The sequence below is a fragment of the Anomaloglossus baeobatrachus genome, chromosome 7 (assembly GCF_048569485.1).
Source record: "Anomaloglossus baeobatrachus isolate aAnoBae1 chromosome 7, aAnoBae1.hap1, whole genome shotgun sequence".
In the NCBI taxonomy this organism is placed as follows: domain Eukaryota; kingdom Metazoa; phylum Chordata; class Amphibia; order Anura; family Aromobatidae; genus Anomaloglossus; species Anomaloglossus baeobatrachus.
In genome coordinates this window covers 180,552,185-180,568,096 of record NC_134359.1, presented here as the reverse complement: position 1 = coordinate 180,568,096, position 15,912 = coordinate 180,552,185, and the positions used below count along the sequence as shown (strand labels likewise).

General features: G+C 45.4%; 1 protein-coding gene across 1 annotated transcript in view; it reads left to right on the top strand.

Annotated features, from left to right (window-relative positions):
* STAT1 (signal transducer and activator of transcription 1) overlaps nt 1-15,912 on the top strand; it is an 801,166-nt gene that overhangs the window by 279,041 nt on the left and 506,213 nt on the right. The window contains exon 8 of the mRNA XM_075317825.1: nt 8,554-8,705. Coding sequence (XP_075173940.1) covers nt 8,554-8,705 — 152 coding nt within the window. The remainder of the gene's footprint in view (nt 1-8,553; nt 8,706-15,912) is intronic.

Here is a 15,912-nt window from a genome sequence, read left to right as displayed (position 1 = left end):
TGATCAAGAAAATCAAAGCTGAGGGAATCCCAGTGATCCTCGTGGCCCCGGATTGGCCCAGGAGAGCCTGGTTGTCAGAGCTTCTCCAACTTCTCGGCGACACTCCCTGGCGTCTTCCCGACCGCCCGGATCTTCTGTCGCAAGGTCCAATATTCCACCAGAATACAGCACAGCTGCATTTGACGGCGTGGCACTTGAATCCTTGATTCTAGCCAAAGCAGGTCTTTCTTCTAAGGTAGTTCATACCATGCTTAATGCTCGGAAGCCCTCCTCCGCCAGTATCTATCACAGGACCTGGAAGGCCTATCTTTCCTGGTGTAACTGTCATAATCGGTCGCCCCTTGCCTTTTCAATCCCTAATGTTCTTGCCTTTCTGCAAGACGGTCTGGACTCGGGACTGGCTCTCAGTACCCTTAAGGGACAAGTTTCTGCCTTGTCAATATTCTTCCAGAAGCAGCTGGCTTCTCGTCCTCAGGTCCGTACCTTTCTTCAAGGGGTAGCGCATTTGGTCCCTCCTTATCGCCACCCCTTAGATCCCTGGGATCTGAATCTGGTTCTCGGAGCTCTTCAGCTTCCTCCCTTCGAACCGCTGAGAGAAATCTCTCTTCAACGACTGTCTTGGAAGGTTGCCTTTTTAGTCGCTATCACCTCTATCAGGCGAGTGTCCGAACTTGCGGCCCTTTCCTGTCGTTCACCTTACCTGATATTCCATCATGATAAGGTGGTCCTTCGGCCTTCCCCCGCCTTTCTTCCGAAGGTCGTATCTTCTTTCCACTTAAACGAGGACATTGTGTTGCCGTCATTCTGCCCGGCTCCGGTCCATTCCTTTGAAAAAGCCCTTCACACTTTAGATCTTGTCAGGGCTCTGCGGATCTACATCTCCAGAACAGCACCATTGCGCAAGTCCGATGCCCTCTTCGTCCTCTCAGAAGGACACAAAAAGGGCAACCAGGCTTCTAAATCCACGATTTCTCGATGGATTAGGACTGCTATTTGTGAGGCTTACAAAGCACGAGGTTTTGTTCCTCCTCAATCTGTGCGGGCCCACTCTACGCGAGCAGTGGGTGCTTCCTGGGCTATCCGCCATCAGGCTTCGGCGGCCCAACTCTGCAAGGCCGCTACCTGGTCCAGTGTGCACACGTTTACTAAATTCTACAGAGTGCATACGCATGCTTCCGCGGATGCTGCTCTTGGAAGACAAGTCCTTCAGGCAGCAGTGGTCCATTTATAAGTGGCCACTGCTCGGTTTTCTGACAGTGTTTTGGTATGTGTTCACTGCAGTTGCAGTTGTTAGTCAGCTCTTAGGGCGGCTTTGCACACTACGACATCGCAGGTGCGATGTCGGTGTAGTCAAATCGAAAGTGGCGCCCATCCGGCGTCACTTGCGATGTCGTAGTGTGTAAATCCTAGATGATACGATGAATGAGCGCAAAAGCGTCGTTATCGTATCATCGGTGCAGGCTCCGACATTTCCATAATGCCGGTGCCGCGACAGGTACGATGTAGTTCCTCGTTCTTGCGGCAGCACACATCGCTGTGTATGAAGCCGCAGGAGCGAGGAACATCTCTTTACCTGCCGCCAGCGGCTATACGGAAGGAAGGAGGTGGGCGGGATGTTTACATCCTGCTCATCTCCGCCCCTTGGCCGCCTGCCGTGTGACGTCGCTGTGACGCCGCACGACCCGCCCCCTTAGGAAGGAGGCGGGTCGCCGGCCAGAGCGACGGTCGCAGGGCAGGTGAGTGCATGTGAAGCTGGCGTAGCGATAATTATCGCTGCGCCAGCTATCACAAGATATCGTACCTGCGACAGGGGCGGGGACTATCGCGTGCGACATCGCAGCATCGGCTTGCGATGTCGCAACGTGCAAAGCCCGCCTAAGTCTGATGTTATACACTGTTAATAGTTCAGTTCCCACCCAGGGACTGCTTTGGGACGTCCCAATGTCTGTGTCCCCCCAATGAAAAGGCGAGAAAGGAAATGAAATGACATTTTTGTGTACTCACCGTAAAATGTCTTCCTTGGAGCCTTTCATTGGGGGACACAGCTCCCACCCTTGTGGTTTTGGTTCTCCTTCTCCTACTGCTTTTACACCAAACTGAGCTAGTTTCCTGTCTAGCTAGGGTATATGCTGTGGGGGGGAGGAGCTAACACTTTTTCAAATCTAGTGTCACGCCTCCCGTGGAGACATCATAATACCCACTGTCTGTGTCCCCCAATGAAAGGCTCCAAGGAAGACATTTTACGGTGAGTACACAAAAATGTCATTTTTCATAGACAGGTAAAATACACATAGTGTAGCTACTAGATTCAGAATTAAATATTTTCTAATCCATCTCAATACTTTCACTTTCGTTGACGTTCAATATCACATCCTGTACCTTCAATCAATTCTCATCTAATCTCCCCCCTTGGGAGAATTCTTCATTTTCTTTATCAACATGCGTCTCACCTTCTGTCACTTGTCTTTTTTTTTTTTTTTTTTTATCCCTGCCAATTTCATTTTTCAAGACCTTCTGCACAAGAAACTGCGTACATTATATATACAAACATCTAGATTCTATCTCAATGCGCAACAATAACACAATACAACAGGTTCATCTGCCTCTACACCAGCGTAGATGTCTAGCCTTTTGTTTACAGGAAGAATCACGTGAGTGACATGAAATTACACTCACCCTCAGTATACCTCACTATATGCCAGCTGTACATTGATATTACAAGACCTACCAAAATCTGTTCACACTACATACACCTCATGACGACGGTCCATCCAAGTCTCAATAACTTGATCAAGGCCAAGGTTAAGTATTCTCCCTATTCTTTTACCTATGATTGCGAAGAATATCTGTTCCACCAGATACAGTCAGGGCTCTCAAGACACTCACCATAACTCTGTACTGGCAGAAACCATAGAAAATCCCCCTAACCGTCTCCTCTCTGTGGGAGACGTGCCAAGATACAGTCAGGGCTCTCAAGGCACTATCAAGGCACTCACCATAACTCTGTACCTGAACCCTCAGCCTTATCAATTATCAATTATTGAGTGGACACATCACACATCGATGTATATCGCAGTGCACTTACTGCCCCAAACAGTTAACTACAACAAGTTCAAGTTAAGGCCCCGTCACACGCAGCGACGTATCTAACAATATATCGCCGGGGTCACGGATTCCGTGACGCACATCCGGCATCGTTAGCGATGTCGTTGCATGTGACAGCAAGGAACGAGCGTGAACGAAGGAAAATACTCACCTTATCGTCCATCGTTGACACGTCGTTCCTTTTTAAAAAATCGTTGATTGTTGAGCACGCAGGTTGTTCGTCGTTCCCGAGGTAGCACACATCGCTACGTGTGACACCTCGGGAACGACTAACTGCAGCTTACCTGCGGCCGCCGGCAATGCGGAAGGAAGGAGGTGGGCGGGATGTTACGTCCCGCTCATCTCCGCCCCTCCGCTTCTATTGGGCGGCCGCTAAGTGATGCTGCTGTGACGCCGCATGAACCGCCCCCTTAGAAAGGAGGCGGTTCGCCGGCAACAGCGACGTCGCCAGGCAGGTAAATACGTGTGACGGCTCCAAGCGATTTTGTGCGCCACGGGCAATGATTTGCCCGTGATGCACAAACGACGGGGGCGGGTTTTTTCACCAGCGATATCGCTAGCGATATCGCTGCGTGTAACACCCCCTTTACTCTCCTTTTTCTCTTAATACTCATAACGGTTCATAATCTTGTCCATAACAATTACAGACCTTGAAATAGAAATGCAAAAGGGGCCCATGTAACAGAAATGCAAAAGGATCCCTTGTATCAGGAATGCAATGCTTAGAAACAAAGATGAGATTCGTTTTGCAGCTCTTTGAGAAGCAATAGGGACTAGAGATGAGCAGACATGTAAAAATATGGTTCGGCGAGTTGAGCCGGACTTTAGATACAGTTTGGTTTGGGACTCAGACTTGACCTGAATCCCAATGGGAGTCACTATTTGGGCAGTTTGGGTCTCTGCCCACATACGACCAGCCATAAACAGAACACTTCTGGAGGAGGGAGGGCGGGTTTTTTTCCATATTTTTTTTCATTTATTTATTTAGTTGAGCATACTACATCCATTCTCGCTGTTGTTACCCCCAGTGTGAGCCATTCAAACACTTCAAGCGGCTCGCACTGGGCTGAGCACCGAGTGTACCCGAGTACAGTGCTGCCTGTGCGAGTGGTCCGCACCTGCACTCCGAACTCAAACTATGTTTTTTTTTGTAAAGTCTGTTTGGTACGAATACTGAACTTCAGGTTCGCTCATCTCTAATAGGGACTGTTACCTCAAGACTAGAGAATTCACACACTTATAAATTGCTTATATCTCTAAGTCACATAAAGAATACATTTTTATAACATCATGTATGTAAATATATTCAACAATGACCCAGTATTTTTAAGTCCCCGTAACATGTACTCTGCTGCAGTTGAAACATTTTGTCTTTGGAACCTGATGCAAATCTATAGACATTGCCAAAAGGATGGCAATTAGAATATGAGCCACTTAGTAAAACAGCCAAACTTGCTCATTTTCTAGCCCAATCTAATGTATAAAGCTGAGTGTATGTTTTTGGTTGTCATTATGATTTAAAAAGAGAAAGCACAGTAGTTTAACAATAAATGGCTTCACCCAATCACTAACCATGACTGGAAAAAAAGATTTTTTTGTTATTCATATTCTCTGTAAAAAGGCCAAGAAAGCAAAAAATATACCGGGGTTATGTAAACTTTTGAGCACAACTGTATACACATGAAAGAAACACACAGACAGAGACACAGAAAGAGATGCACACACACACAAACTATTTGGACGTTTGAGGTAATATATTGGCTGTTTTGACAGTTACCCTAGATATTTATCAGGTGGCCTATAGCAACCAATCACAGGTTGCTTCTATTTTGTTACAAGTCAAGGAGCTCTGTTTGGTTGCTATAGGCAGTGAAGGACATTCTTGGTATAAGGCAGCTTATGTCTGAGTTAATTTGATTTCGGTGGTGACGATTAGCCATCGCTGTTGTGGAGGCTGATGTAAGTTACATGACCTTACCTGTTAACTAATTGTGTGGGGCTTTATGGCAGTATTTTGGCCGTTGTGACAGTTAGCCTGGATATTAATCAGGGGGCCTATAGCAGCTAATCACAGCTCTGCTTCTATTTTGTTACAGGTCAAGGAGCTCTGATTGGTTGTTATAGGCAACAAAGGACATTCTTAGTATAAAACAGCTTATGTGTAAATTAATATGATTTCACTGGTGAGAGGGTGAGTGGGGGAGAGACAGAGGGAGATTGGGAGAGAGGGAAAGTGGGAGACAGACAGAGGGAGAATGGGAGAGTGGGAGAGAGAGAGACAGAGGGAGAGTGGGAGAGAGAGAGAGAGAGACAGAGGGAGATTGGGAAAGTGGGAGAAAGAAACTTAATTACTATCCCTGTGGGAACAAAAAAAGAGGAAAAAAGAGTGTACCTAAAAAATTGGGATCACCACAGAATATAAATACAACCTGATATTTTATTGATGCAAGACAATCCACACATAATGGACACAATACAAAACACAATGGACAGTAACACCTCTAAAAGCATTTAAAACCAATGACAAAAAGTGAAACAAAGTGACTAAATATACAATAAATAGAAAAATTCAATGATTAGAAACTCAGTCCATGCATGAAAATATCACCCTTGGTCCCTGAGTATATTAATAAGGGTCCAGTCACATATCCCTGAAAGACATTTAGAAAATAGTGCCAAAGACTAATAATGGAAAATACACACTGAATGCAAAAAATGCTAGAGGAATCACTAAATTGAGCTGATCATCACACAAAAAAAAAAAAAATTGGTATGGATCAAAGTGTGCCAGGCACTATGATACGACCATATAGCAAAATTACCTGTCCCTCCTCTCACCTGACCCTGTAGGGATCCTGGAAGGGCAAGGGGGGGGGAGGAGGCAAGAGGGAGATGGAATTCTACACAATGAAACAAAACCTCCTAAATCTAAGTGCAGTCGGATGGACCAGACATGTGCTATCCAAAGCAGGACAGGGTGGGATGGATGGACCTGGAGTAAGTCACAACTATGATTCTGCATTGCAGTGCATCCTCATTGACCTGAATTGCACTGCAATGTAGAAGCAACACCAATCAAACTTTTGTCTTATGACAGATGTCGCAGCCAAGGTCGCCGTGTAGTCCCAGCCTAAAAATTTTACAAAACCTATGTCGGGAAAAAAGAAAAAGAAAATTAATTCTAGAGAGATTTTTTGGGAATAGTTATCCCCGCTTTTGAAAAAATTATGTAATGTGTTTCTACTAGTGATGGGCGAACTCACAGATATCCGGGATCAGTGGGACTAACTGGACTTTAGAAAAAAAAATGCGGAATTGATCCCGGATATTTGGCCGGATGCCAGTCCCTATATAAAGCCTGCTTTACATGTTACGATTTCGCATACAATATCGTATGCGATCGTAACTGCCCCCATCGTATGTGCGGCACGTTCAATTTGTTGAATGTGCTGCACAAACGATTAATCCCCGTCACACGTACTTACCCGTCCATACGATCTCGATGTGGGCGGCGAACGTCCACTTCCTGGAGTGGGAGGGACGTTCAGCGTCACATCGACGTCACGCGGCAACCGGCCAATAGAAGCGGAGGGGCGGAGATGAGCGGGATGTAAACATCCTGCCCACCTCTTTCCTTCCACATTGCCGGCTGGAGCCGCGGGAGGCAGGTAAGATCTGTTCAATGTTCCCGGGGTGTCACACACTGCGATGTGTGCTGCCTCGGGAACATTCAACAACCCGACGTGCAATTCGTCAGGATTCAACGACGTGTATGCGATGAACGTTTTAACGTTCAATCGCAATCGCACGTACCTGTCACACACTACAATGTACCTTATGATGCCGTATGTGCGTCACTTACGACGTGACCCCGCCGACACATCGTAAGATATATTGTAGCGTGTAAAGCGGGCTTAAGTCTATGGGGACCAGAATTCAACACTTAAAAATGGTGATAGAAGGGATAGGTGGATTAGAGAAAGCGTGCTATACTTACAAAGTCTCCAGCATGGCTCTAACTGCTTTTAGGCTGCTCACTCTTCTTTATGGGCTGCTCATTTACCTTCATGCATATTCACTGCTTTCCCCACCCACTGGAAGTCCTAACATCTGTGATTGGTTGCAGTCAGATGCTACTCCAGCCTGTGTGACAGCATCTGACTGCTTGCGATCACAAACCCTGTCTGCAGGAAAGGCTGCTGCACATGAGTCAGATGCACACCAATCATAATGATTTAAAGAACGCCTTTATTGTGTACCAACATGTTAAAAACAATTAAAAAAGTACAAACATGCAAGATGTTATATCTCATGAGCCCTGCTGCCACTAAAGGGCCACTTCTCAATTACATTCTGTGGACGAACCAGCTGCTGCTCTCTGACTTCCTCCAGATGTCAGTTATGTCCCAAGGAGGTGAGTGAAGGGGCTCATTAGAGGCCTCTAATTGCCTGAAGGGCTGATGTGATATAACATGGCATGCAAGCCCATTGTTGAGGCCGCTTTACACGCAACGACGTATCTAACGATATGTCGTCGAGGTCACGGAATACGTGACGCACATCCGGCATCGTTAGCGACGTCGTTGCGTGTGACACCTACGAGCGACCGCTAACGAATACTCACCAAATCGTTGATCGTTGACACGTCGTTCATTTTCCAAATGTCGTTGCTCGTGCTGGACGCAGGTTGTTCGTCGTTCCTGAGGAAGCACACATCGCTACGTGTGACACTCCGGGAATGACGAACAACAGCGTTCCTGCGTCCTCCGGCAACGAGGTGGGCGTGTCATTAATGCGGCTGCTCTCCGCTTCTATTGGTGGGCCGCTGTGTGATGTTGCTGTGATGCCGCACAAACCTCCCCCTTAAAAAAGAGGTGGTTCACTGGCCACAGCGACGTCGTTAGGAAGGTAAGTCCGTTTAACGCGTCCTAACGATATTGTTCGCCACCGGCAGCGATTTGCTCGTGACGCACAAACGGCGGGGAGAGTGCGATCGCTAGCGACATCGCCAGCGATGTCGCAGCGTGTAAAGCAGCCTTTATATCCCTGGAATGGAGCCAGCACTTAGAGTAAAAACACCATACCCTCACCCTGTGTGGAAGAATATTGGAATTCAGAGGTTATCTGAGTAGACCTTTTATCGAATTTTTACAATTTATCTCATGTTAAACTCTTGCAATAATGCAAGGATATTACAGTAATAGTATGTTCTAAGTATGTAAATTAAGTATGTAAAAAGCAATTCCATGTCATGAGCAGTCAATTTAATATCTTTCATGTAATTCAGAGACAAATATACAGAAAATAAACCAACAAGGAAGGAATTTTGGAACACACACAGGAAGAAAGAACACATAGTGTGTGTATTCAGAATTTTTTAATCCATCAAAATGACTATATTACTCTTACTTATACAATTACAATATTTTTTCCTTCCAATTTCACTAGGAAATTGTTTATAAAATTGGAGAACTCCTCAACATCACAGGTCATACTCAGGTCTCCCTTATTAACGAAGAACTTGTTGAATGGAAACGTAGACAACAAATAGCGTGCATTGGAGGACCTCCAAATGCTTGCCTTGATCAGCTCCAGAGCTGGTAAGTAATCTTCATTTCTAAATATTTAGCTATAAACCTTTAGGAAGGGGATAATTAAATGCTTAAAATCAGTTGCACATTTTTTTTGTTAGAACAGTGGTCACCAACCTTTTCTGCACCAGGGACCGGCAATAAGCAAGACCACTTTTCCATGGCCTGGCAGGAGCAGGGCTTTGGTCATATGGGGGAGAAAATACAGCAAGCAGGAGGGGAACGAGGGCTGGACACATATGACATTCTTGTCCCTGCTCCTGTCTGAGCAAATTCTGCAAGTAGAGTAGCAGCACTGCACGTTGAACCTCAATGTACAGCACTGCTACTTACAGCACTTTACACCAAACAGCGCTGTAGACCGGGGGTGTTGGCAGGATCAAAGTGTACAGTGCTGTAAACCTAGTCCCCAGCAGGAGCTATGCCAGGAGCGATGACACTGTGGCCAGATCGCCACCCCGCAACACCACGTCCTACATAATGTGATGTGCTGGGAGCTGCGACTTCTGAGGCCGGCCAGCCGTCCCGCCCCAGCATGCCCCGCATAATGTCTGCCGGGATCCGTGACATTTTAAATGTCACATCTCTTGGCGGAGAACATTATTCGGGGCGGGACAGCGGTCAGCATCCACCCCACAAAGTGTGCTCTGAGCTGCCGCAAGACCACACTGTCACTGTTTAGTGCTGGTCTGCAGCAGCACCGTAGACCGGCAAAAACCCCAACAGTCCGGTCCTGGTCTGGGGACCATTGGTTGGGGACCCTTATGTTAGAGCATCACAACTGGGCTCAGAAAAAAAAAAAACATGAGCTATAACAAGCTCAAAATATTATTTGCACAATACTAGTAAAAAAAAGAAGCTTAGACCTAAATAGAAATAATGTATCCATAGATGGCAAAAAATATAAATAAAACATCACTTCAGAAAATTATATTACAATTCTTGAGATACGGTAGTTCTTAATATAAAATATGGAGTTCCAGTATCTCAATTGCCGTAACAAAGTGGAGAAAGCTGACTTGCCCCGAAATGATTAAATGGTCTAATAATATAAGACTTGCTTTTCTGGATTTTTCTTTTTTAAAACATTTAGATTACTATTCTGATTAAAAAAAATCATTATTTTTTTATTCTTCAATGGTATCAAGTTGTGGGCAACTATAATATACTAGATGGTGGCCCGATTCTAACGCATTGGGTATTCTAGAATTTATTGTGTAGTTAATGTATGATTTTGACTAATAATGGAAGGAAGACGCAATATATTTTTTGTCAAAGATAAATTTTATTGTTTAAAAATTGTGCACGTTTAACATGAAGATGTAACTGTATGTAACTAAATATTGTTGGGAGCTAACTGCATTCACATTACACTGTGTGATTTAGCAATATCATTGAAAAATATTCTTGTACACGACATTGCATGTGAAAACCTTGTCACTATCTTTTAGTAATTTGCCTTGTATTGGTCTGTCCAAAACTTGCACTTTGACGTTGTCTCGTGTTTGAACTCGTGAAAATGCTACGGACAGTTGACCATGTCCAAAAATGGGCTCAGGGAGATAAATGCCAATACGGTGAAGAGTTTGACCTTGTGACTTGTTGATTGTCATGGCAAATGCTGGTCTGAGGGGAAACTGTCGTCGGCGAAGCCTAAATGGAAGACGGCTGTCGGAAGGACATAAATCAATGCGTGGAATGAAGACTTTGTCTCCTTGTGTAGATCCAGTGATCACTCTGGCTTGAATTACATGGGAATGCATTCCAGTAACAATAAGGCGAGTTCCATTACAGAGACCCTTTTTTGTATTGAGATTGCGCAGCAACATGATGATTGTTCCAACTTTCAATTGAAGTCTGTGTGATGGAATTCCTGATGGCGTTAGACTATTTAAAAATTCAACTGGATAGTGCTCTCGTTCGTCCTCATTGTCTACAGCCACTGAATGATCACTTTTGTACAACGTATACTGTCCATGCATTCTATCTATAACACGTGAATTTAATAGAGCGATGTCCTCGTTCTTTGCACAGAGAATTGCATAAGAAGAGGCTTTGTTAACACTGCTTGGGTCATGGACATTAATTTCCACACGTTCACCAAAAATATCAGTTACAATGCAGTTCTTGCAGACCATGTCTTCTGGGATTTCAATAATGTCTTCTCCAAGGTTGTATTTATTGGTGAGTTCCCCATTGCCAAGTTTAAGAAGCCAGTTGTTGTACTCTGGATCGGAAGATCGCATGTTATTAATTAGTTTGAGTGTTTTAAAGTTTTTCCAAAGGTTTGCCATTTTTAAGCTTGCCTCAATGATATCTGTTTTTGTTCCATTTGGTATCACTGGAAGGCATTGGCGAAAATCTCCCCCAATGACAAAAATTTTGCCTCCAAAGGGAAGGTTATTTTTGTCAGCTACATTTGTGGTCATTAGTTCACGTAGTAATCTGTCAATTAAGGTCAAAGCATATTTTGTTGCCATGGTGCATTCGTCAAGTATCAAAAGATTGGCCTTGTGTAACTGTTTGCCTGCAAATGTGTCTTGTTTTATTCGTGAATCAGATATCTCATTGACTGGCACTGGTATTCCGAAGAGTGAATGCATAGTGCGTCCTTCGTGTAAAAGGTTGGCTGCAATCCCTGTTGTAGCAGATGCCAAGACAACTTTGCCTAAGCCTCTCATGTGATGCATTAAAACTTCATAGAGGTATGTTTTGCCACTCCCCCCTGGGCCGTCAATAAAGAAGCATTTCGGGCTTTGCTGTTTTTGGTTTTCTATAGCGCTGACAATAGTGTCATATGCAATTAGTTGTTGGTCATTAAAGGATTTTCTTTTCTCTGTTGCTAACAATAATTCAGAAGCTTTGTTATACTGTGGAAGTTGTGGAAGTTGAATGGTGGGGTGTGGTAAATCAAAGTCTGAAAACTGTTTTCCATACAGTATTAAGATATTTTATACATCTTGCATGGTGTAAGATTCACATTTGTGACAATGTCTGAAAGAAAATGTCCGTAGACCTCGAGAGCTAAGACGTTGTAGACAATCCGTTCCAAGCAAAGACTGAAGTTTATTCCGAGATAGCAACAGAGCAGATAAGACAGGTTAGAGGCAGGTAGACACACGCAGGTGTCTTGAAGAACAGCAGAATTAGCAACAGATGATGAAGAAGTGCCCCCCGAAAGACGTGTGGGGGCTTTTATACATGTTAAACAAAGGAAACCTCATACTGCAGACAAAGGCGTACACATTAGAGAACAAAGAATACAATGATAAATCATGACATTATTTACGAGCATTGCGGTAAAAACTTATCAGATCCCTATGGGCCTCCATGATACTTTTAATTAATTCAGTAATGTTGTCATGGCTGGCATCTCTGATCCCTGAAGGCGCCTCTACTTCACATAATTCTTCAAAAACTGACAACTCTATTGATAACTTTGTTTCTTTATCAATTCAATATACCGGCTATTCATGACTATACATCACCATCTATCAACTGACGCAATTGTATTCTTCTATTCAAATCAACCTTTTTGAACTTTTTCTCATACTTGCTAATAACACTGATATTATCTCTTTCTCCTCTTTGGGGGGAGAACTCTAGTCAGTGCATCTCATTAGCTGCAAAGTTAAGGTCCAGTCACACTAAACAACTTACCAGCGATCCCAACAACGATAGGGATCGCTGGTAAGTTGCTAGGAGGTTGCTGGTGAGATGTCACACTGCGACGCTCCAGCGATCGCACCAGCAACCTGACCTGGCAGGGATCGCTGGAGCGTCGCTACACGAGTTGCTGGTGAGCTCCCCCAGCACCGCGTGGAAGATGCTGCGCTTCGTAACTAAGGTAAATATCGGGTAACCAACCCGATATTTACCTTGGTTACCAGCGCACACAGCTACACGTGCAGAGAGCAGGGAGCAGCGCACACCGCTTAGCGCTGGCTCCCTGCTCTCCTAGTTACAGCACACATCGGGTTAATTACCCGATGTGTGCTGCAGCTAAATGTGCACAGAGCAGGGAGCAGCGCACAATGCTTAGCGCTGGCTCCCTGCTCTCCTAGCTACAGCACACATCGGGTTAATTAACCCGATGTGTCCTGCAGCTACATGTGCACAGAGCAGGAGCCGGCACTGACAGTGAGAGCGACGGAGGCTGGTAACAAAGGTAAATATCGGGTAACCAAGGACAGGGCTTCTTGGTTACCCGATGTTTACTGTGGTTACCAGTGTCCGCAGAAGCCGGCTCCTGCTGCCTGCACATTAGTTGTTGCTGTCTCGCTGTCACACACAGCGATCTGTGCTTCACAGCGGGACAGCAACAACTAAAAAATGGCCCAGGACATTCAGCAACAACCAACGACCTCACAGCAGGGGCCAGGTTGTTGCTGGATGTCACACACAGCGACATCACTAGCAACATCGCTGCTACGTCACAAAAGTTGTTCGTTAGCAGCAATGTTGCTAGCGATGTTGCTTAGTGTGACGGGGCCTTAAGTTTGCTCAAGTCTGCCCAAGATGGCTGTTAGATACAACATGGCTTCTCTATTATGGCTGACTATTCTCTAACAATGTCCACTTTGGTTGTGAAGCTGTAAGCAGTGATCCTCGATTAGATGTTCTTTGAAAAGTGACCAAAGTTGAGCTGGATTAATAGGGGGGCCAAATACGCAGATGTAAGCAAACAGTTGTCGAAGTTGCTTCGGCATGTGTAGGGTAACTGCGTCTTCTAAAGTAAGTTGCCACACAGTATCATCTAATAGAAGTCCCAAAGCCAAAGCTGCAGCTTTAAATGTCTCGTGCAATACTCCGTGAACTGTTTTTAAATTGTCATAACTTGTAGCTCCTATGACATGCAGTAGTAAGAGGCGAAGGCAATATCTTTCTTGATCTTTGATACTAACAGTATACATACATCCAATGATTCTGCTATCACCTCGTTGTCTTGGATTCCATGTTTTTTTCCAAACGTAATGCTCTGGAATTTCGCGATACAAATATTGCCTTGCATTTTCGTCTTGTTGGTTTAGCAGAAACCATTCTATTTATGTTGAAGTTCTGCTTAAAGTTTTGGACACATCTTCCACTTGAGCATCTTCCCAAAAATAAAGCTGGTGTTGATTTGGTAAATGAATAGCTAAACGTATAATAGCATGGTATTGGGAATGCATAGGAAATGCAAATATCCTCCAAGCAGCTTCGGGAGCACTGATATATCTTGAGTCTACAAAAGTTGAAGATTCATCGTGATGGACATTTTTCTGTTGTATTTCGACGTTTGCTTTATCATGTCCTTTGTAAATGTACTTGAACAGATATTTGACGCTTTTAATAGAAGCGCAGATTTCAACGTTGATGTGACAATTGGATTTCAACGTTGATGTGACAATTGGATTTCAACGTTGATGTGACAATTCTAACGTTTTAGTAAGTATGGGTTGTATGGGACTATCCATGAATTATTGATGATTTTTTTGTAGTGAACAATGTTTTAAATTTTTTGTCGCAGGTAGGATGGATAGCCATCCAAGTCTTTAACAGTGTGCTGTTTTAATTCCTTTGGGAAGTTTTTAGAACACTTTCCGTTTTGCATGCATGGACTTGTTTGATTTGCTTTTCCACGTGGGCCATAAACCATATGAGAGAGTACAATATTATATACCGTATTTTTCGCTTTATAAGATACACTTTTGTTCCCCCAAATTTTGGGGGAAAGTAGGGGGTGCGTCTTATAAGCCGAATATACAGGGGGAGGGTGTGTGTGTATATGTATGTATGTATGTATGTGTATATATGTATGTATGTATGTATGTATATATATATATATATATTACACTGCAGGGTCCAGAGGAGGTGGGGGCAGCTCTGGAGCGCTGCTGGGGGCAGGTGAACGCTGTGGGCGGCAGCGTTAGATCTCCTGCTCCCGCTCATATAACATGCACAGCCGCTGCCCATCACCGTGGTGCTGAAACCGCACCGTAGTGATGGGCTGGGGGAGCGGTCCATATTATATGTGATGGCACATGCCCCTCCTGTGTTAGATATGGTCCCCATGCTGCTGCTCATCCTAACAGAAAAAAGCTTTACTTACCTCCTCCAGCGTCTCTCCCCGGTGTCCCTGCTTCCACTGTGATCAGACACATAGAGATGATATCACTGTGTTGTGCCGATCACATGACCGGCACCAAGAACCAAGAAGTGGAGGAACAGAAGCACGGAGGGAGGCAGGAGGGAGATCAGCGCTGGAGGAGGTAAAGAATGAGTGTTTTATTTTACTATGGGCAGCAGCATGGGGGCGATATCTAACACAGGGCAATGTGTGTAATCCATAGGGGGCCATAGGCAGCACAGGGGAATGTGTGCAATCCATAGGGGGCCATAGGCAGCACAGGGGAACGAATGCAATCCATAGGGGGCCATAGGCAGCACAGGGGAATGTGTGTAGTCCATAGGGGGCCATAGGCAGCACAGTGGAACATATGCAATCCATAGGGGGCCATAGGCAGCACAGGGGAATGTGTGCAATCCATAGGGGGCCATAGGCAGCACAGGGGAACGTGTGCAATCCATAGGGGGCCATAGGCAGCACAGGGGACTGTGTGCGATCCATAGGGGGCCATAGGCAGCACAGGGGAATGTGTGCAATCCATAGGGGGCCATAGGCAGCACAGGGGAACGTGTGCAATCCATAGGGGGCCATAGGCAGCACAGGGGAACGTGTGCAATCCATAGGGGGCCATAGGCAGCACAGGGGAATGTGTGCAATCCATAGGGGGCCATAGGCAGCACAGGGGAATGTGTTCAATCCATAGGGGGCCATAGGCAGCACAAGGGAACGTGTGCAATCCATAGGGAGCCATAGGCAGCACAGGGGAACGTGTGCAATCCATAGGGGGCCATAGGCAGCACAGGGGAATGTGTGCAATCCATAGGGGGCCATAGGCAGCACAGGGGAACGTGTGCAATCCATAGGGGGCCATAGGCAGCACAGGGGAACGTGTGCAATCCATAGGGGGCCATAGGCAGCACAGGGCAACATGTGCAATCCATAGGGGGCCATAGGTAGCACAGGGGAACGTGTGCAATCCATAGGGGGCCATAGGCAGCACAGGGGAACGTGTGCAATCCATAGGGGGCCATAGGCAGCACAGGGGAACGTGTGCAATCCATAGGGGGCCATAGGCAGCCCATGGGAACGTGTGCAATCCATAGGAGG